The 22,645-nt window shown below is 28.2% G+C and overlaps 1 protein-coding gene across 1 annotated transcript in view; it reads right to left on the reverse strand.

Annotated features, from left to right (window-relative positions):
* Positions 1-2,843: 2,843 nt before the first annotated feature.
* The window catches only part of LOC107439216 (valine--tRNA ligase), a 43,977-nt gene continuing 24,175 nt past the window's right edge, over positions 2,844-22,645 (reverse strand). Inside the window, exons 16-25 of the mRNA XM_016051733.3 lie at positions 22,398-22,523; positions 19,611-19,715; positions 18,556-18,709; positions 14,857-14,996; positions 13,161-13,319; positions 11,734-11,940; positions 11,508-11,622; positions 9,173-9,363; positions 6,597-6,737; positions 2,844-3,319 (exon numbers count right to left, since the gene is read on the reverse strand). Of these exons, the coding sequence (XP_015907219.1) occupies positions 3,230-3,319; positions 6,597-6,737; positions 9,173-9,363; positions 11,508-11,622; positions 11,734-11,940; positions 13,161-13,319; positions 14,857-14,996; positions 18,556-18,709; positions 19,611-19,715; positions 22,398-22,523 (1,428 nt within the window). The 3' untranslated portion in view covers positions 2,844-3,229. The remainder of the gene's footprint in view (positions 3,320-6,596; positions 6,738-9,172; positions 9,364-11,507; positions 11,623-11,733; positions 11,941-13,160; positions 13,320-14,856; positions 14,997-18,555; positions 18,710-19,610; positions 19,716-22,397; positions 22,524-22,645) is intronic.

A 22,645-nucleotide genomic window follows, 5' to 3' on the forward strand; every position in this document is an offset into this window, starting at 1 on the left:
TTTTTTTCGGATAAAGATTTCTTAACTATTCTTATGCAGTTACCCTAACTAATAAATCCTAAAAAGTCACGAATGTATTCCCTAAAACTATAGGTACCATTTCAAAAGTACAAAATATTTACGCATCATCAATTCAGGCACAAAATTAAATAGAAATTCATTTTATAGGGATGATGAGTTATAAAAATATAAATTCATTCTTAAAAAATATATTTGTATCCAAGTTACCAAGTAAATACCATATATCCAAAAAATGACCGAGATTGAATAAAAAGAAACAAAAACGCACGTGGAAAGAATCATATGTTATGCTTAGGTAACCAAATACTGACTCTCACTTTCAAGCTTCAAAATTGGTAACAAAATTCTTCAACAGAGAGCGCTGTTAACCAGAAAACTATAAAATGATGTTTTTGTTGCATGTCAGACCATTCCAACTGAAATATTTGCATAAACCTCTGTTCATAGTAAAAACATTGTTTTACAATCTTTCACGTTAAACAGCGCTATCTAATGACATACTTTATAACTAATTTAAACTTTGTGAGAATAATTTTCTCTTTACCCAAGCAAAAAGCAGCGTTTTATCACTTTCCTTTTTTTTTTTTTTTTCCATCTACTAATTTTCCAAATTGTCGGCCATTTTTTGAGCATAACGATTCACAGGATAAATAATGAAGAGGAAAATTTAAATAAAATAAATTATTAATTTCTTTTTTTTTTTTTTTGTTTTAAAACCTACATCTTAAAGAGCAAAGTCTAACATGTTTCTAATTGTATGTCTCTCATTTTGTACATTTATACAAAAAGAATTACAGGACAAAATATATTTAAATGGATCAATGTATTTTTACATTTCAAACATCTCCTAATACTATATGTGGAAGCACTGTTTTTTAAAAAATGCATTCTTGAGCATGCTTTCGTTTTTTTATTAAACTTTATCAAAAAGTTAAATTTGTTTACAGTTTTTAGTTCAATAAGTTTATAAATTATTTAATTTATAAAGAGAAAAGTAATAAAATTTGAAATTAGACTCCGAGAAAAATTATATTTAATTTACCGTCCTTTTAAAAGAATATATATAAATTTTTTATATGAGATATTTTAAGATATGAGAAAAAAGTTTTAGCAGGTAAGCTACTAGCTAAAAATTTGAAAAAAAAAAATGCCAGAACAAACAATTTCTCAAGAAATAATAATTACAAGGAAAAATAAATATTCAAATCATATTAAATAATAAGTTATTATTCACTAAATTTGATAAGAGCACCATTGATTTCATATTTCATTTAAACATTTCACGGAACAATTACAATGCTAATAATAAAAAAAACTTTTAAGATTACTTCACCTAAAATCTTTGATCACTTACTTCATAAAAATATCTTAAATTAATGAAAAACAACTCATATGCGACATTCATTTACAACATGGGAAATCAACTACAGTCGTCTCACTTGATTGAATACCGGGAAATCTTGTTTATATGGATAAAATTTAATGAAACCGAATTATTTATGAAATCAATGTTTAATTTTTTAACTTTAATGAAGATTCAAGGTTGCCTATTCCTGGTTGCCTATATTTAGAATAGCGTTGATGATTATCATCTGCTTAATTTTTAACTTTGATCTAGTTTATAAAATTAAGTGGCTATGGTAATTTTCTTAAGAGCTTGTTCCTTCTTTTTCGTGGCGAAGAAACAAATTGGCTTTGAGTTATTTATTTTTTAGCATTAATATATTCATACTAACTCCATTTTATATCTTCGAGTGTTTCGAGTTTTACTGATGTAAGCTATTATTTTATATTTTTGTAAATAGAACTGTAAAATAAATCATTTTATGTGTTGTAAGTTGTTTATAGAATAATCAAGAACACTGACATGATTAACTAATTCTGATTCGAAGTGCAAAACGGAATAAATAGAATGTAGAATTTAATGGCTCAGAAGCTTCTTAAATCTACCAAACGTAATGTAGTAAAAACAAAGAGTATTAAAACTCAAGTCCAATAAAAGCAAAATAAAAAAGGAAAGAATTAAAGTAAAAAGAGAAAAAGTAACTAGGGTATCTCGGAGACATGGAATCAACATTTACTGACCCTCTTACGGTACATACGAATAATATCGGTAGAACATCTAAAAATGTGTACAAAATTTTTTTTTTCTAATTACCAACGATATATATGCATTAACAAGGGTGTTAAAATGTAAACAACAACTATTAATGGTTATGCACTGTAAAATATGAAAGTGGCATCATGAATAAATTCATAAATATATTACAACCATCAGAAAAAAAAATTATAAATGCAGGTACCTGATTTATAATATGTTTATCATTACGTTTAATATAATAAAAATATGTCTAAAATTACTTTTAATATATAATTTTTACTAATTCAAGTTAAACATTTATTACTATTTTAAAACTAGATATCTAATAAATGCTCGAATCTATATTTAAAAATTTATTTTATCGAAATGCGTTAATTAACCCCCAAGATACACAAAACAAAATCTACATATTTACATATATAACAACAAAATCTACATATCTACATACATAACAACAAAATCTACATATATAAATAACAATGATAATTTAGAGCTAATTTGATTTTTAATAGTCAAACCAATAAATAAGGCTTTTCAAATAAAAATTCAATTGGTTTTGATACCCTTATTTATCCCCTTGCCTCAGTTTGGAATTTTCAATAGGTTTGATTTTATTATTTTTATTTTTGACAAGAAATCAAATGCAGCCATCGTATACTTTGTATTGTAGATCATTGGATATATTATTACATTTTTTTAGTGTTTTCCATTATTGCCAACATTTTTGATTACCATTAATTGATCAGATTTCTGTTCTTTGGCTTGGTAAGAGTTGCTACTCCTGAAATTCAGAATTTACTTTTTTTTTCTTCATTTTTGACAAGAATTGTAAAAATATGCATTTAGGACGATCCTTACAGAACATCGTATATTTAACTAAAATAGCATGACAGAATTATACGAATTCTGTTAATATATGAAAAAAAATTAAAAGTTATGTTTCAGGCTGCTTTCAAAATAATGTTCTGTAGATGCTCTGTAAAGGAATGATATCGTAGATGCATCTTTCTGACTAGACATCATTTTGCACAACTAATTTGTAACACACGAGCAAAGTTACAACAATGATATTTTACATGAAAGTTTCAACAATGGTGCAACATTGTTTCAAGAGAATGAAGAATCCTTCTTTTTCTCTGTCTCACTCTTACCATAAAAAGTTGAAAGTCTCTGAAGCTCGCTTTCCAATGAAGCTTTCTAAAATGATAAACATATTAGAGAAAATATATCAGAGATCCAAAAAAAAAAATTTAAAGATTATAAGCCAATATTAAAGATTACATATTAGCATCCTTATGAGCTTTAGCAGAGAAATTATTTAATAAATATGATTGTAAAATATTGACTCCAATTTTTTCATGCATTATAAGATGTTGATTATTTTATTATTGTTGTGTTGTGACCGATTGTTTAAGATCTAGCTGCAAGCTAGGCCTTATCCATGAGGTCATGAATCCTCAAAAAATTCATAAACAATAGGAGGTGTGGTTAAAAAGTCCTTGTACAAAAGCTCCACGAAGTGGAGAAGATGTTCTAGTCGTGCGTTGGCCTACATTTGGGGCACATGTTACTGTGAATAACCAAAATCAGGAGAATGCTGATTTTCACTGGTGAATGTCAACAATCACATAGTCACCAGGATATTTTAAGAGACACTCGAGTAACTACTAAATGTCCCCATTCATCTGTTAGGTAGGGAGTGATAGAGAAGGTGATAACAGATCTCAGTATATAATGCGCTAAGATGATGTGTTTTTGTTGTTGTTGTTTTAAGTGTTATTTTCAAAGGAGCTGACAAATGCATATATTATACGTGTTAACGTGAATGGCCGAAATCAAGAGAACGTCAAGAATCATATGGTCGCTATGGTGAATGTCCAAAATATTTGCTATATCCGATTTGATATTTATTCATTCGTTGATATTATTATATTTGTTCTATATTTTAATATCTGCTGAGGAATGATTGATTAGGAGAAACATCACTGTTCGGAGTACCGGTTAAATGCATAATGGGCAGTGGCACTGAAACTAAAAAAAAGAACATTGATGTAGGGCATACAAGGCAAATGTATACCGGGCAGTGGCGCTTAACTAGACCTAGTATATATTTTGGACATTTACCAAAGCGATTGTCAACATTCACCGGTGGAAGTCAACAATCACTCATTTTGGCCATTCACAGTAACACAAGATAAGATTTCTGTCCATCAATATATGCAAGGCTACCTATATGACCCCATTTATCCTTATTTAATAGAACTCAAAATGGTTTTAACAAAAGTCCCATGAGAACATATAACAAGGGACCGAGATTGGGCTGTCTACATTTTGTCATGATAGATCTGAATAATTCAGAAAAATTATATATACCTACTTAGAATAAATTAAGGCTGAAAAAATGTAAGCTGAATTGGAAAAACCTATATAGATTGAGCAATAGTTATAAAATATTTAGCGCATATCTGACGATTCAACACAAAATCTGTTTGGGCAAAATACTCTGATTGATAACCATATACCTATTTCTTCCTTTACTTGATCAAGATTTATAAATATTGGTTCTATGATGGCCCAAGTTAGTAAACTTTGATCTATTTTGTGAAGTAAAATTGATTGAGTTGCAACCCCCCCCCACCTATTTAAAGCCAAGCATACTAATTGTATAAAATGTGCTGTCATTCTCATTGAAATAAGCTTCATTTATTTAAATTACATTTATTTAAATTACATTTACATTACATTTAAAAAAAATTTCGTGCTCGAAAAATGACATTTTATTTAAAAATAAAATTGTGCATCTATGCACTAATGAGCAATTCATTGAATAAATCATTTATATTATTTAGAGGCTTTGCCCTTCATTATTTATAGAACTTGCATCTTTAATAGATCATAAAGACATATGGTTAATCTTAAATGGAATAATTATACATTTCAAATTAAGGAACTAGTAAAGTTTCTCAACAGAAAGTGCTAACTCCAATTGAATTACTAACGTTTCATAGATGTCTTCAGAACCCTTCACAATAACAACAATAAAATAAATAAAATTAGTGAAAAATATATGTCGCAGTGTTAATAAAAAAAAAATTTCTGCACCTTTGGCCAGAAATGGATTAAAACAGCTTTAAGAAAATTTTTGAAGTATCACAAGTTGTAACATAGAGAAAAAATTCAAAATTTTTAATTATTAAGAGAAAGTACTATACCTCCTTTGATCCTCTAACAACTATAGAAAATGATCAATACGTTGAATGGCAAAATATAGAAAGTGATAAAATTTGGCTAATTTTTCAATGTGGAAAAAAATACAGATCAAAATGTGACTTTCTATGTATCTGACTATCAAAGGAGTAAAACCATTTACAAAAAATCAAGTTTCAAGATACAGTGAAACCCCATGTTATGGACACTCCTACAAAAAGGATGCCTCTCATTACGGACATGTTTTCAATTCTCTGTAAATCTTCTATGAATAAACCCTTGTGTAACTTCTCAATAAGGCGGACGCTTCCGTAACCTGAAGCGGACAGTCATTTATGCTCTGAAACGCAATTTTTCACCCCTTCATCAATGCTTAAGAATTTGAAGAAGAAAATAATTTCCACTTTAAACTCTAAGGAAAACTATGCAATTTTCCACCATTTTTAAAGCACATAAATTTTTGCTTCATACTCAATTAAAAATATTGTTAAGTTATTTCACTACTAAAGAATTTTGTCACTTTCCTTTGTCTTTACAAAGAAAGGAGAGAAAATGTTGCTGCTCCTGTGAAATATTTCAGACAGCAGCATCTCTTGATCTTTTCATGCGAACAATACTGGCTATGAGACCTTATATGCTCTCAATTCCTTGTCGTACCCACTGAAAATTCTTTTTGACTTCTAATCGATTTGGAGACTGTAGTTTACACAGCTGGGTTAAAAAGAGAGAGCAGAAATCTAGTCATTGAGGTGTTCATACATTTACTCAAACATTTGACAGATGATCAATAGTGAGTGATGAAGATCTCCATAGGCTCCGGAAGCTTGCATTGCTGCTTCTTTTTTTTCATCATGGGAATCTTCAAGAATGTATCACCATGTTTCCTATCAAGTGATTGGAAGGTATTAGGCTGGGGGTAAACCATCTGAGGAAGTGACATATGACTAATTTGAATGTGTGTTTAAATAGAAAAACTTTATTTCTTATTAGTGACATTTAAAATGATGTATAAATATCAAACTTTTTCATATATATTTTTTTTGTATTGAAAAAAGTATTTTTTAAAGTTTAAATAAATAGTTATTGTAGATTATTTAAATATTTATATATCATTACAACATCTCTAAAAACAATTTGCGATGTAAAAAGTCATTATTCTCGTACCAGACAACTCTCGTAATAGGACAATTTTTTCGGTCCAATCAGTGTCCATTTAACAGAGGTTTCACTGTGATTACAAATATAATTTAATAAAATTTCATCATACTTTAGCCATTGTTTTTTCTCTCACGTGGGGAGAAGCTTTTTTCTTGTAGCCACTGTCAGACAACATTTTGTTCAGCTTGTCAAGTTCTTTACGGATCTTGCTCAATTTGTCAACAGTATTACTTTTAATGTCCACTTTTTCCTGTTGATCAAGAAAAGTTTTTTTTAATGCAATAATGTTAAAAGTTTGAAAAATCATGAAAAAGAAAGAAAAAAAACATAGAAAAAAAATGAACTTTAATTCAAACTATAAGGGAACATAAGACCTAATCAATTGCATAGCATGAAAGAAATATTTGGGGTGCACATAATGTTTCTTTTAAAATATAGTTGGTTTTTAAAATTGATCGTACACCATGTATTTCATGATATAAATATATTGAAAGAATTGTATCCATCCTAGTTCATATTTATAATTAAGCTCAATCAGATGCCCTTAGAATCTAAAAAAACTAACAATTTCACTGTGCCTATTAATCTGGCACTTTTTTTATTTTTTATACATTACTTTCAAGTCCAGTGCCAAATCTTTGAAAGTTTTTTGATAATCAAATAAAATAGTTTAGAGCACATTATATGGAAACATGCCAAAACATTGTACAGTGCATTTAAAATTGGTTAATAATAAAAATACAATATTTGACATAAAATGGAATTTATAATGAATTGCCTCACATTTGATCTGAGTCAGAATATTAATTAGTTCAAAACAGGATGTTAGTTCACAAAATAAATTAAAAAGGAGCTAAAAACTTTTAAAAACAGTAAGAAAAACTGTCTTTAAAAATTATTAGACAATGCTAAAGAATAAATACAATTTAAAATTGCACTGTGTTTAAAATATACTAAATAGCTACTAACTACAATTATAAACTAAAAATAATACATAAATTTTGCTGCATTGAAATTTTTGAGTTTGAATTGCAAGAAAACTGTTTAAAAAAATTATTTAAAAATTTTTATTATAAATCAAAATTTTATTATGAACTATTAATCAACATTTTAATAACATTATAATAATTTTACTATTAATCAACGAATCAACTTATTGAATCAATTTTAAAAAATTTTATTATTAATCTTTTGCTTATGGCTGATACCACATATCGACTAACATAACAGCCTCCACCCTGCTGAGTGCTGTAAACAATAGGTTAAATAGTGTTTAAAATACCACTTAAACAAAACTGATAATCATAATGTTATTTGGTTAAAACATTTATAAACTATCTAAAATTATCAGTTATTTAAATTTTTTTTTTAAAACTTTTCCAGAAAAAATTCTGAAGTTAGGGAAAATTATTGAAGGAGTGCTTGTCCCTTCATGTCTCCCTGACATTTTGCCTATGAACATACTTATACGAGGGAAATCTAAACATCTGAATAATTTAAACCCTCTCCTGAACTGAGTAATGACCTCATTTTTTCCCCTACAAAATAAACTTATATCTGCCTTCTACTAGCTGAACAGTACTTGTCCTGGAAATTTTCGTACAATTCACAATAATATATACAGAAAAACAAAAATATGTGAAATCAACTAGAAAAATTGATGTTACAAAAAAAAAAACTCACAAAACAAGAAAAATATCTTAGACTTAATAACACCATACATTTATTCTTTAGACAATATTTTAAATAACTTTTGATCTAATGATATTTACAAAACTTTGAAATTTTATAAAGTTAATAAATGGTGACTTTGTAGCAAATTAAAAACCCTACATTAAAAAACCTAATTTTTCCTAAAAAGTAAAACAGCAATGCTGATTTAAATTCAAAAGATCTGACAAATTATACATTTTTAACTTAATAAAAAATCCATTTGAAAACCAATAACAAAAAGTACACAAAGAAACGATGCAACCATAAACAAATTGTAATTGTTGTTTAATCACATTCAGCTTTGTTTAAAAATGTTTGATAAGTTTATGAAAAAAGAAAATTGAATTAAATTACATAATTAAACATTAATATATGATAAAAGACACACTTAAGAATCAACAAACTTAATAAAGTTAGTAATTAATTAATCATTTTAGTATTAATAGTGAGAATGATACAATTACGGGAATGTTCAAGCAATACAATCTACTAGTATTAATAATGATTCTGAAACCATCTAAACAATAAACAAATCATGTTTTACTAATGAAACAAAGAAATTTTTTGTCATAGATTTTCGAAATTAAATTCAATAGTTCCTCATCTGATGGTGATGTTAACTAAAAAAAACTGTAAATATTGTCAAAATAGCAACAATTTGCATAAACAATGTGGTGCTGCCAGAAGAAAAAATATAACATAGGACTCCGTCATTAATATTTTTGTTTAAATGGGCTGATAAGCACCAGAAAAACACTGTTGCAAACTTTTTAGCTCCATCTGTTGATCAACTTTGACACTAATTTTAAAATTTGGGCAAAATAAAATAACTGGTTTCTTTAGCAGAACAGAAAAAAAAATTTATGTTATTAAATTTTTAAATTTTCAGAAATGTTTGGCATTTACTTTAGTACGCAGTTCTTGTTAAATAACTTAAAATGAGTTCAATGTTTCAAACATTCTAATACAAACCCCAATATCCATTAGAAGCGTGATGCCATGATCACATGTTTGGCACACCCATGTATCCTGTGATGGCTGACTAATGAATTCCTCTTTTGATAGATGAAACGTCACAGATTCCAGTTTGGCGAGAGTAGTAATGAAACTGCCAAAAGGACTCAATGCATTCAGGGTATTTTCTTCATTTGTTGTAATCACCACTAAAATAGTCAATATTAGAACAACATTTCAAATAAAGGAGTTAAAATTAAATAATGAAGTCTCAGATTTAAAAGTAAGAGACTTTTGTTCAGTATCGAAAACAACAAAGGGAATTAAGGTAAAATAAAAAGAAAGAATTTAAAAAAAATTTAAATAAATATTTTTCAAGTGGACCTAAAAAAAATTATTTTATTTCTGTCACACCTAAAATAAAACAAGTAGAGTACATTACTTTTGAAAGGCATTTGGAAAATGTTTGAAGTAAACAATGAAAATAATGCAGAATGAGATTTTTGTTTTAGAATCTAAAAAAAAGTTATTTATATAATATTATAAAATAGAATTATTTTCTCCTTTTTAGTCCACCTGATATCGTGTTTTTCATTATTTTATAATTGTCTCCTTTTTAGTTCATTTAAAAATGTAGTTTTCACTACTTTATAATTTGCTAATTTTTGGTTTTATGTCTAGTTTGGTTTGATTGTTTTTATTTATGTCAGCGGTTAAAATTTTATTGATGATAAAGAAATAAATCTTGAGAACAAAATTTAGTAAACATTTGAACCACAGAACTCCTGTTGATGTTCGAGCATAGTAGTTAGTCAGAAAAAGGTCGACATTTTGGCTGGCAAAAAAAAAAATTATTGCGCTTGTATATTGAGGATACATTCTCATTGAAAAAAACCAAGAAGAAATTGCATCTAGGATAGTCATATAACACAAAGCTTCAGTTAAAATTTAATAGTTCTAGCTATTTGGGTAGTAATCAGATTTTTGAATGATGATTCATAGCCACAAGCAAGATGAATTATGTTTGGTTCTGTTTTGGAAATAGTTGAAACTTACAGAAACAGAGCTACAATAGATATCTAGGAACAATTTTGTAAAAAAAAAAAAAACTATACCGTAAACCATTAGGTACCAAGTTACCCATTATGGAAATCTGTGCGTATTTTTACAGAGAAAGAGTTATGCAATTCAATTACTTGGTTTTTAGAATTTATTTTAATGAGATAGAATTTCAATTACATAACAATTTATTAATAAAATGTTCAACCTCCCTAAAATCAAGGAAATACAATTTTTTCTAAAATATAAAGAGATAGCTAACATTATTAAACATCCAATTAGTTTAAGCTAAAGTGTAACCTACCATTATTTTCATAAAGACACTTTTAGTATCAATACAAAAAGGTGAAATGCGTAAATAACTAAGAAAACTTGGGTGACATCAACAAATAAATTATGAACGCAGATTAAAAAATAATGAATGATAAAAAAAAACAATATGTAGGAAAAAGGCAAATAATTTGCAAACAGTGAATAAAGGAAATTAAATAACTGATTTTGTTAATAAATACTTACATTTAAAAATAATATTATTATCTTTATATGTAAGTATTTATTTACAAAATCAGTTATAAAATATTATTAAACTAACTTAAAATAAATAAAATTAAGTGTACTTATATAATTATTTAATGATTTTTATTATTTCAGCTAGCATTAATGCTTAGAATTGGAAAAACATATCTGACCATGGATCTATCAGCCAGCATGTTATTTTACTTCATTTTATAACCCTCGTTGAGCAGCTGACCTGATTTTTGGGTTTACGCACCACAGCCTTGTAATTTTGAACCCAATCCAGAAGACAAGGGAATTCTTGGATTAAGTATCGGGAGAAATTTGCCTTTGTGGAGGACTTTTGGATGGAACTAACCTACAGATGCGTTACAAGGAGAAGAAACCATGAATATCTCCCACGGTTAGTCGGATGACAAGGGGACTCTAACCCATGATCTGTCTGCCGCTGAGGATATTTTATGTCAGCACTGTGGTCGATGCAAGCCGGATGTGGAATTCGTATCGACCAGCCATCGCTGGGATTCGAACCCGGTTCACCTCATAGGAAGGCAAATGCTCCCTACCCTGAGCCAGCATGTTATGGAACAGTCACATAATGACTTTTTGCTTTTGAATTTCGTTACAATTTTCAGGCGCTGTGGCAATGTGAACTGTGGAATTTATAGACCCTTTTGTTTGACAAAATAATATAAATTTTATCATAATAATAATTATACAATTCTACATAAAGTAAGAATTATCATTCAAATTAATTTTAAAAAAATTCATCACTGACCAGCAGGAGTCATTTTTGTAACTGCGTGTCGAGATTTCAGGGATCTGCATCCTTCTATCAAATCAATAACTGTCAGGACATTTGCTTCCAAAACAGTATTTCGCCATCCTGCAAACTGCATTTGAAAGAAAATATTAGAAAAAATACAATTAAATAAAAACCTTTATTTTGAAAACAAAAAATAGATTTTTTTAATGCTACAAGAGCTGAAACAACTCAACTCTACCTCATCCAAATTTGGATAGGAAGCTGTTGTGACACTGAAGTTTGGCTTAATGCTAGTAATTGCAGCTAATCTTTGATAAAGTTCTTCAGATAAGAAGGGCATCATGGGGGAAATAACCTTCAAAAATGTCTCAATGCAAGTCAGCATTACACGGCATAAGAAGAGGCGACGCTCATCATTTTCTTGTAAAACTGACTTCACATATTCCTAGAATAGAAAAGACATTCATATTATTACTTAAATGAATATTTAGTTTAAAAGGACATTTTTGGACAGAAAAATTTTTTTTTTTACTTACATCAGTTTTTTTAAGTAAATTTAAACACTTTTTACTCAAAACGAAATTCACAATCAGTTAGTTACAAAATTAAACATGGGTCTATTTATTTTTTTAAAAAAAATTACATAAATCACTATTTTTTCATTTATAACTCAAAAAATTTTTATGAACTTGACAAATGGAGAGTTATTTCAAATGATTAGTATAAAAAATAATTAAACAGGGGCCTATTGAATTTTTTATTTAAAAAAATTACGTAAATCATTATTTTTTCACTTATAACCCTAACAATTTTTTTAAAAAAGTGTTATGTGTAACATCTCTTCATAAAACAAAATCTGGCATAAAAAGCTTACACGGTCTGCTTTGAATTGACTTTTTTTAAAATAGCAGAAGGAATATAATTCTAAAATTTCTGCTTTAGATAGGAAAAAAAAAATTGGGAAAAAATGTCAACCAGTTTAGTTATTTTACATGAAAATAAAAGCTAAGGAAAAATTTTAACTAAAATGATTAAAAAATAGAATGACTACAGGGTCGGAAAACTAAAAAATTAGAATACTTAAAGAAAAAAAATGGCAATTTACGAATTTGAAAACTCTTTATTTTCCATGATAACCTATACAATATTTTTTTACAAAAAAATCTGCAAGTTATAAACACCTTTCAAAATAAATTTACAAAACATTAGAAATGAAAATATTTTCATTTTCTGTAATCGAAATATATAGATGAACAACACATCTACATACATCTAACACTATATATAATCTGTACACATTTAACACCACCATATCTATATAATTTACATACATCTAATATATCGATATACATCTAAAACCAAATGGTTTATTGTAAAAATAAGCAAGGAAATTTCTAAAATTTTTAAAGCGATACAGTTGGTAAACCTTTGTTGCATTAATATACATAAGTTCAAAAAATGTGTAAAAAAAAACAATAGAAACATGCCAATGTTGATTGCCTAATATGAAAATCTTATTTATTAGGCAAATTTCATCTCAATAAAATACTTGCTATTTATATAATAAACTATAAAGACATAAAAATGAGGAAACAGTTACAGTTCTATTGAAATAAGCAATAAAAACAATCCAATTTAAAATAATTATTTTTTCCAGTTACTTACTATATAGACATCACAAAATCCTTGAACCCAAAACTGCCTTATTGCGCTTGCCACAACATGAAAATTATAGGACTCAAAATTAGAATTGGCAACATAAACTAATCCAGCTAAACGACTCAGAATCCAACGATCAATATCAGATTCTTTCAAGCTATGCACCTAGAAACAAATATAGGAAATATGATCATTTATGTTTAAAAACAATTTAAATAAAAAATAAATTTTAAATGAGACTCGTTTTTAAGTTGAACGTTTAATTAAAAATTTTGGGAAAAGTTGTACTATCAGTGAACTTAAAATCAAACAGGCCTAAAGCCATGGTGGCTCAGGAGGACACTATACTATGGGAGAAACTTTTCATCGCAAATTCTCTTTCACTTCCATAAATAATTTAAATCATAGAAAAATGAGTACTCGGTGAACCTAGAGTAAACCATAAAGTTCCAAATACTGAAAAGAAATTTTTAAGTATCAAAATTAAAACAAATTATGAGACAATAACTTAGGACTTAAGCAATGGGGAAGTTTACATTCAATAATTTGTTTGCACTTTTATATTTTTGATTTTTTTTCTCTGTAATTGAAATTTCTTGGCTTGTTCTAGGTTTAGCTGAACTAACTTTTTCTCTACTATAAATTAAAAATTAGTAATACAAGTGAAACAGAATTTGGGATGAAAAGTTCCGTCCACAGTATAGCATCCTCTGAAGGAATAGATCACTCGCTACCCAGTGAAGTGATCCAGGTTTGAATCCCAGAGATGGCTGATCAATGCAAATTGTGTTCCTGTCTGGCACTGACCACAGTTCTGACATAAAAATATCCAAGTGATATATTGATCATGGATGAAAATACTCTGGCGGTAGGGCTAACTAGGTGAAATTTTCGTCGCTTTCCTATCTATGTAATGCAAATGCAAGTTAATTCAATCAAAAAGTCCTGCACAAAGATCGCTTTGTCTTAATGCTTGATCCAGAAGTTCTCTTGTCTTACGAGTTAGGTTCACAATTACAAGACTACGGAGTAGAACATTGATAAAGACAAAAATGGGTTGGCTATACAATGCTGGTTATATAAAATATAATAGAGATCTCATCCTTCACAAACAAAATCAACTCTGTGATGACTTTTAATCATTATTTAATTTTTTCATCAAACAGATAGTTAATATTTCTTCTTAGATATATTTTCGATAGATGTAATGAAGTAAGATGTGTGTTCTTTTTGTTGGCACAGTAATATAACGACTATTATAATTAAAAGGAAAGGGAGGAATCACTTGAGAATGGAGGGAATTTCCAGTGGTGATAGAAATTTAGTACATGATACGCATTATGTAATTCACTTTAAATCTAAAAAAATATATTTATTTTCTCTTTTTTAATCAACTTAAAATTTGTCTCATTTTATTATTCAATAACATATATATTCACTTCCTACAATGAGGAATATAAATAATAATGTTAAATATATTGTGTCCAGATGCCTGAAACATGAAGCACTAAATTTAATATTATTTAATTGTGAGTTATAAAGCCAGCTTTCCTTTTATAGTAAGAAAAAATTTAATTACATTAGTGAAAAACCACAAAAAATTAGATCAAATAAATTTTGTAAGCAAAAAAATCTTTGTATTATGTACTGTTCTGTATGTACTATACAGAATCAGATTGAATTCTAACTATAAAATACTTACCTCTTCTGAAGACAGGGGAGTTAAGTGCTCTTTGGGACATTCTTCAATTGCTTTTGTAAACAATCTAAAGCCTTGCCAAATTTTGTTGCAAAAATGTCGACATATTCTAATACTTTTAACATCAATATTGATGCGTTGATCTTTAAGGAAAAAAAAAACAATTGAATAAAACATAAGTATATTACAAATTATAAATGTATAAAAACAGATTCAATTGAGTCGCTCAGAAGCCAATGCAGTTAAGTCCAAAACACAACAATTGAGAAAATTAATGTTTTTTGATACATTAGTTTTTAAAATTCCTGGTTTATTAATTTAATTAGAAAAGTATATAAACTCTTTTTACGAGGTGTAAACTCTGCAAAAAAACAAGATATGTACAGGATGTGTAAATAAAAACGTAAGTATTTATTGAAATAATGGCAGCATCTTAAAAATTTTAGGACTTATACCTTTTGGCAGTTGAAAAAGATAAGAAATTTATGTCTTCTAGTATAAACGAACTTTGATTTTTCTCAATCATCACTAGATACAGTGACTAATAGAAAATAAACTGTTGGATTATTTCAAAAATTGTTTTTTACTTCAAAACTAAAGTGGCACTTTTCTTTGTTTCAGGAAATGAAAAAAAAATTTTAAAAAAATAAAAAATACCACATTTTAAAAAAATACTACAAAAAATACCATACCCCTTTTTTTGGTTAAAAAAATACTACCGTAGTATTAAAAGTACTACGTCTGGCAACCCTGGTTACTATGAATTTCTTGTTTTTCAGTGTTACCAACAAATATCGAAAGAAGAAGAATAATTTAATTTTTATTTCAAAGTTTATGCAAAAAAATATTGATAAAAGGTGGACTTATTCACAATGGCTTCTGAAATTATTATATAATATATTCAGAAGCTATTAAAAAAATTGCTGTCTAACCTAGAAAAAAGTAACTAACGAGTAAATCCTTTAGTAACTAAGAAGATTATTATTTATTTCATCAAAATTTCCAAAAATCAGAAAATATCAAAAAATGGACTTAACCGCATTGGCTTCTGAGTGGCTCAATTAATAGTCAGAACCATCCACATCAGTAATGGATAGGGTAAGGGATCACAAAAAAGCAAAAGTTGAAATCTTTCGAAATAGGGTAAAAATAATGGTCACCACTGGTCACAGACATAGGCATAACGTGTGGGCCCACTTTTTGTTTTTAGAAAGCCGTTCGTTTATTTTAATTTTCATACAGCGAAACATCCAGGAAAAACCTCCTCTATTTATGGCCACTTTTGGGAGGTACAGAATTTTTTCCACAGGCTTTGTGTCGAAGAAACCCCTTAGGAGAGACCATCAAAACCTCTGCTAGCAACCAGGGCACTAAAAACGATGATTTATTTTTAGAGTTGAAAGTTAATTTAGAAAAAAAAAGTCATGGAATACAAACCAGATGATGTTTCCGAATTTTTAAATTTGTAGCTTTATGATATGTTTTAAAAGTTTTTATTGTGTGATATTTTTGAAATACTCTTGAATAAATTATCTTATAAATAAATTTTTTTTAAAATTTTTTTAAGTAAATTTAAAGTACTGTTTGTAAAGAATAAAACTTTTATATGTAAGAAAAATATGATGAGAGAAAATAAAATTAATGGCGTATAACATATTAAAAATAGTTTTTAAAGTGGTAAACTGATACAGAATTATTCAACTCTATTTCATAGCTTATAACATATTTCACGATCAGCAAATGTACGACTTTATTACCGACGTATAAGTCACCCCTCAGATTTTCTTAACATTTTGGGAGTTTGGAAAAGTCAACTTATATAACTGGATATACAGTAATTTTTTATGGCATAATATAGTAAATAAAAACAATTTAGATTTTAAAGAATAAAAAGGTAAATTACTGAAGATTATCAATTAAATTTTTAATTTAATTTAGTTAATTTTAATTTTAATTAATTTTTTAATTATAAAATAATAATAAAAACTGCACAAAAGATTTATGACTTTGAATATCACGTAAAAATAAGGAAAAATGTATAGACTATGAAGACAAAAAGTAGGCTGATTATCATTCATTAATTATTTATTCATTTTAGATCAAATAATAGCAACCAGTGCACACAGATAGAATTGACTTTAAATATCATAAAATAAGAAGAAACAATTTAGGTTTCAAGGAATAAACGATTGAACTATACTTTATATAATATTTTTTTGTTTATTTTCGATAAAATAATCACAACAATAATGCACAACACATTTAAAAAACTTTGAATGTTATAAAAAAATATGCAAAAACAATTTTTGAACCAGCATTTATAATTAAATTATCTACTAATGAAGAATATCACATCTTTATAATAAATAATTTTAAAAAAAACTTACTTCATACAAGAATCTGTGATTGGGTTTTAAAATTGAGTAAATATGAAGTGTGATATTAGATTTTAAAAAAATCATGTGATTATGAATCGCTATTTTGGATTTCAAAATCACTTGAATATGAATTGCGATATTGTATTTGAAAACAGCAAAAATAAAAATTACAAAATTGAGTTTTAAATGGCGTAAATAGGAATCACGAAGCATAGTTTCTAGATTGTTGGAATGAATCGCAAGCATAGTTTTCAAATCACTTATGAACACGAAAATCGGTAAATATGTATACTGTGAATATATATAGCAATTTTAGATTCTTAAATGCATGAATATGAATGGCGAAATTTTATTTTAAACTTACGAAAACATGAATTGTGACATTGGGTTTTAAAAACGCGTAAATACAAATCAAGATGAATAGGAATCGCGATGAACGATTTTTAAATAGCGTAAATACAAATCGCAATGCATTACTTTTGAATTGGATAAATACAAAAAACGATGTTTTATATTACCATCCCGTGAATAGGAATCGGGATATTAGCAGATTCTGGCACTGTTCCAAATATTCAAACGGGCGAAAATTCGCCAAACTAAAAATATTAAATTGGCGTTAGAATCCCGTGCATGTAAATGTCTCGTTAAAGGGATTTTGCAAAAATTCCAATACTTGGTCGGAAGCCGTGGTAGCTCAAGGGATAGAGCGTTCGCCTTCCAATGAGATGAATCGGGTCGAAACCCAGCAATGGCTGATCAATACGAATTCTGCATCCGGCTCGCACCAACCACAATGCTAATGTAAAATATCCTCCGTGGTAGACAGTTCCCTTGCCTTTAGGCTAACTGTAGGAGGTTTTCGTGGCTTTTCTCTCCAAGGAACACAAATGCGAGTTAGTTCCATCAAAAAAAAAGTCCTCCACAAAGACAAATATCTCCAAATACTTGATTCAGAAGTTCTCTTGTCTTCTAGATTGGTTTCAAAGTTACAGAGTTGAACATTAGTAATCGCAAACCCAAAAAATTAGGTCAGCAGTTCAACGATGGTTATAAAATAATTATTTGGATTATAAGTGTTTGATTCGCGGAGGTCTACGAAACAATGGTCTTGAGATAAGCAGAATTCTGCGATATTTGAGCAAAAATCACATGCCCTACTTTAGTTTTTAGACCTGGAAAAATAATAAGAAAAACCTGAAATACAGTCACCCCTGGATTTAGACTTCTAAGAATGATAAACCAAACTACTTTATACATCTTTTGTTAAATTTCAAATAAATAGTTGATAAATGATTTTCATTAAATAATAACAGATACAACTAACTTTGAATGTCATGTGATAGCAAGGAAAAACGTAAACCATCTGTTCCACATTCTGGAATTCCATTAGGGAAATGCTGTTTGTATCCACTCACAACAGACTTCAATTCTTCTGGAGATAAACTATCTTGATTATTTTGAACTCTTTGCAGAAGATCCTAAAAATATGTGACTAAGTATTTATTTTAAACAAAGACTAAAATCCAGTTTGAAAGAAATAAAACTTGAAAAAATTATTTGTGTGGTTGACTTTATAAATTAGATGAAATTAACAGTAAAAAGAATTCAATATTTTTAACAAAAAAATTGTTTATAGCACACATTTAAATATTTAATTATTTTACATTTGCTGTCTCAAATAAATTCAATAAAGAACATTTTGTGGTAATTCAAAATGGTCTTGAATAAGAATTTGACTTACAGTACATATAAGGGAACAATTGAGACACATTTATTCCTGTTTGTTATTCTAAAACAATTTTTTTCGAAATTTGTACATGTAACATTCAATTTTGTATCCCTTTTTTGATAGCAAATATTCAAGCTAAGAAATATTAAAAAATAATCAAATATTTGCAATTTTGTAATTCTTTAATGCTTGTTTATTTCCTCTAAAAAAATTAAGTACATCAAAAATATGTTCTCTTCTTTTGAAATTACATCAATGCTTCACGAGTGTGCAACGTGCATGCGAAAATGTGACCAAAGTGATTAAATATCAATTTTTCCTAATAGCTAATTTAATTATTAGTCACTTGGGATTCTAAATACATAAATTCTGTTAACTCAGAGTCATTTGTACAATTCGAAAAATTTGTTGTGTTAAAACCGTGTCTCTTTTCTAAATTAACATTAAAAGTAGTTGACAGGAATTGATACAAACTAATGTTTTTTTGTATTGTACTACTCACTACACTACTTTTTTTTAAAAAACTAGTACCCTACACTACAAACAACAAAAAAAAGTAGCAACTACAGTAGTTTCACTACTTATTGTGCACTACATTTGACCACTGCTTTCAAGCACAATAGATTCAAAGCATCAAACGATTTGAATACCTCTAAAGAGACACCATAAATGACATCCAAAGGGTCGATAGTGTTGCCAAGAGATTTTGTCATCTTTCTTCCCTGTGAATCACAGACCATCCCATGCAAGAGAACCTACACAATCAAAATAACAATCAGGAAAGTATTGGATCAAACTTCATTGTTTACAAACAAAAAGAGTTCCTTTATCCTTCATAATAGGTAAATTTGTTTTTATACATATTTATATCAGTTGGGATAATTTTTAGAGAAGTTAAATTTTATTCATAGATCCATCTTTCCATGATGTCAGCAAAAGAGGCATTTCTACTTCAAGAAAGTGACACTGGCTAAAAATAAAATCGTTTGTATAAATCATGTACCTACGATAGGAGCGTACAGCTTTTTTGAGTGAAGGGTCACTTGCACAGCACGTAGATCAACGAAGTGCTGCACACATATTTAGTCATATTCGCGGTAAATATGATAATTTTTACCTAAACATTAGAGTTCTAAGCACCAAATATTTTATCAGTAAACTTTATAACATAATTGCAGAAAATTAAATACTTTTAATTATTTGCATTTATTTAAAACTCAAAAAAATTATGCATTTAAATATATATANTAAATATATATATATATATATATATAAATTAGGAAGGGAGATAAAAATTCTGACTAAAAAGAAGCTTACAGAATGAAAGTTCAAAAATAAAATATTCATTTTATACAGTAATATAAATTTGAATTAAATATTTTCATTCATAATTTAAATAATTTTAATTAAAAAAAATTTATAATGTTTAAACAAAGACCAAATCTTACTATATATAAAATTCTAATGATGGTGTCGCAGTTTTCCATTGTTGTCGGCGCATTTTTATTGGCCGGAAAATCACGTGGTAGGATCCAGTTTTCCCCCATTCATTTCTATATTGTTTAGGTTGTCATCAGCATAAAATTAACAAAAGTCGTAAAGGTATTGTTTTCCTTAAAATATTTTTGTATCCCTAATTTAAAGTTATTTTCCAGTAATATATTAGCGAAAATTTTAAATTATGGTTCAGAACTCATCAAATTTGTTTGAACAATATAATGCATTAAGAATATAAAGGTTATTTAAAAAAATGATAATTAAAAAAATCACTTCTGTTCACCAAGAGATCTAAATGTTTATAATACTAATAGACAGTAATATAAGGCGCAAGAGCGTAAGTAAACAGAATTCCTTTTAGTACATAAGATGTTAAGTGAATATTTTTAACTTCAGTAGAAAAACTGGGGTAGACTATACTTGAGGGTGCCCCCGCCAAGTTGTGATCGCGATTGATTGCCAAGCTAGGCGATGTTGAAAACCAATCGTGATTCTGATTGGTTTAGATTTTAATCGTGATTCTGATTAGTTTAGAATTTAGCGTTGTTTTTAAATGAATTTTTAAATGTAATTTCAAAGATCCGTTAGTTCTACTTTGGATACCAGCTGGTAAGGTTATTTTTGCTTCTGGTACTAAAAATGAATACTGTCAATAAGATAAATCTTAAGTTTCTGTACGATTTTAATAACAATGAAAAAAAACAGTGATTGACTGGTGTATGAAGGAAGGTTTAGCTAGTAATAGATACAAATGTCCTGTTTGTGGGTTACCACGGCATTATGGGCAAACAAGTATGGTGCCAAACATAAGTTGCCAATTTCGCCAAGGGGCACCCTCAAGTATATTTTTCCCGAAAAACTGTTTTCTGCCAAGGAAAAACAATTATTGCGAAGCAATCATTGGGGTTGGTGAGCGGTAGCGAACAGGGGGCTTTGCCCCCTAGTTAAAAGAAATTCTTTTATTGTATTCAGAAGTTTCCGTGAGCCACACATCAACAGTCGGCAGGCTGGCATGTGGCCCTCAGGACATAGGTTGTGCATGTCTAACCTTACAAATGTGGGTTACACTTTTGCCTTACGAAGAACTATTTTCATGCATACTGAACTTGATACAATATGTTTAGCATACTTATGACGCTATAAATGTGCAACACACTATAAATTTAATATTTACAGCAATAAAGTGCTTTCACAAACACAGGACTTCTTATTTTTGAGTCTTTATTAAAAATTTCAAATAAAAACAATTTATGATAAAATAGTGAATTCAAAAAATAAAAAATTTAAAAATATACAGAGCTCTTGTTTTTTAAACCAAACCAAGGCTGAGTTTTAAATGTCAAAAACTGGTTAACGCTTCAAAAAATTGTCAAAAAAAACCGAGACTAACAGTCATGATATTCATGTAATTTCATAATGTATTTAAAACATCCATTTAAAATGCAGATATACAAATAAATTACATGCTAATACATAACTAACATATCATTAACAGTAATTTTATTTAAGTAGAAATTTGAGCACAAGAAACAAATTTTCTTTTTATCTTCTGTTATCTTTGGAGGTCTCATTTTATTTGAGAGCTCTCATATTCCTAAGGACTTCTAAAATAAAGTTTACAAAATAATGCTCTTTAAATTTTAAAGTTACAACAAAACTGCATTAAATTCAAATCACAACGTAAGATTATACAATAAACAGAATAGACAAAAGAATATAAATTGCTACAGAAAGCATAAATTTTAATATAATGTGCAAGTTTTTGAAACAGAGCACATGATATGAGGGTTTTATCAGTGGATAAAATCATCAAAAACTGGTACATGTCAAAAGCTCCGTGCTTTTAACATCTATACTGATTTTCAATGTCTACACACTCGAAATAAAACAGACAGTAAGTAAAAAAAAAGACAGTACAACTCATAATGGCGTTAACATACCTCATGAAAAGGGAGTTTTCCAGAGATGTGGTGACACAGCATAACCATTCTTGCCACCCAAAAGAATAATATATCAAATCCAGTCTCCATTAAATTTAAGGGATACAACTTCTGAAGCTGGCTCTCCTATAACACATGATATAAATGGATTTACTATAACAAAAATAACAATTTCTACTAAACAAACAGATTGTTGAATCAGTTCATCAAAGATAGAGGAACAAGTACAACAAATACTCAATTTCACG

The sequence above is a fragment of the Parasteatoda tepidariorum genome, chromosome 6 (genome assembly GCF_043381705.1).
Source record: "Parasteatoda tepidariorum isolate YZ-2023 chromosome 6, CAS_Ptep_4.0, whole genome shotgun sequence".
NCBI lineage: Eukaryota > Metazoa > Arthropoda > Arachnida > Araneae > Theridiidae > Parasteatoda > Parasteatoda tepidariorum.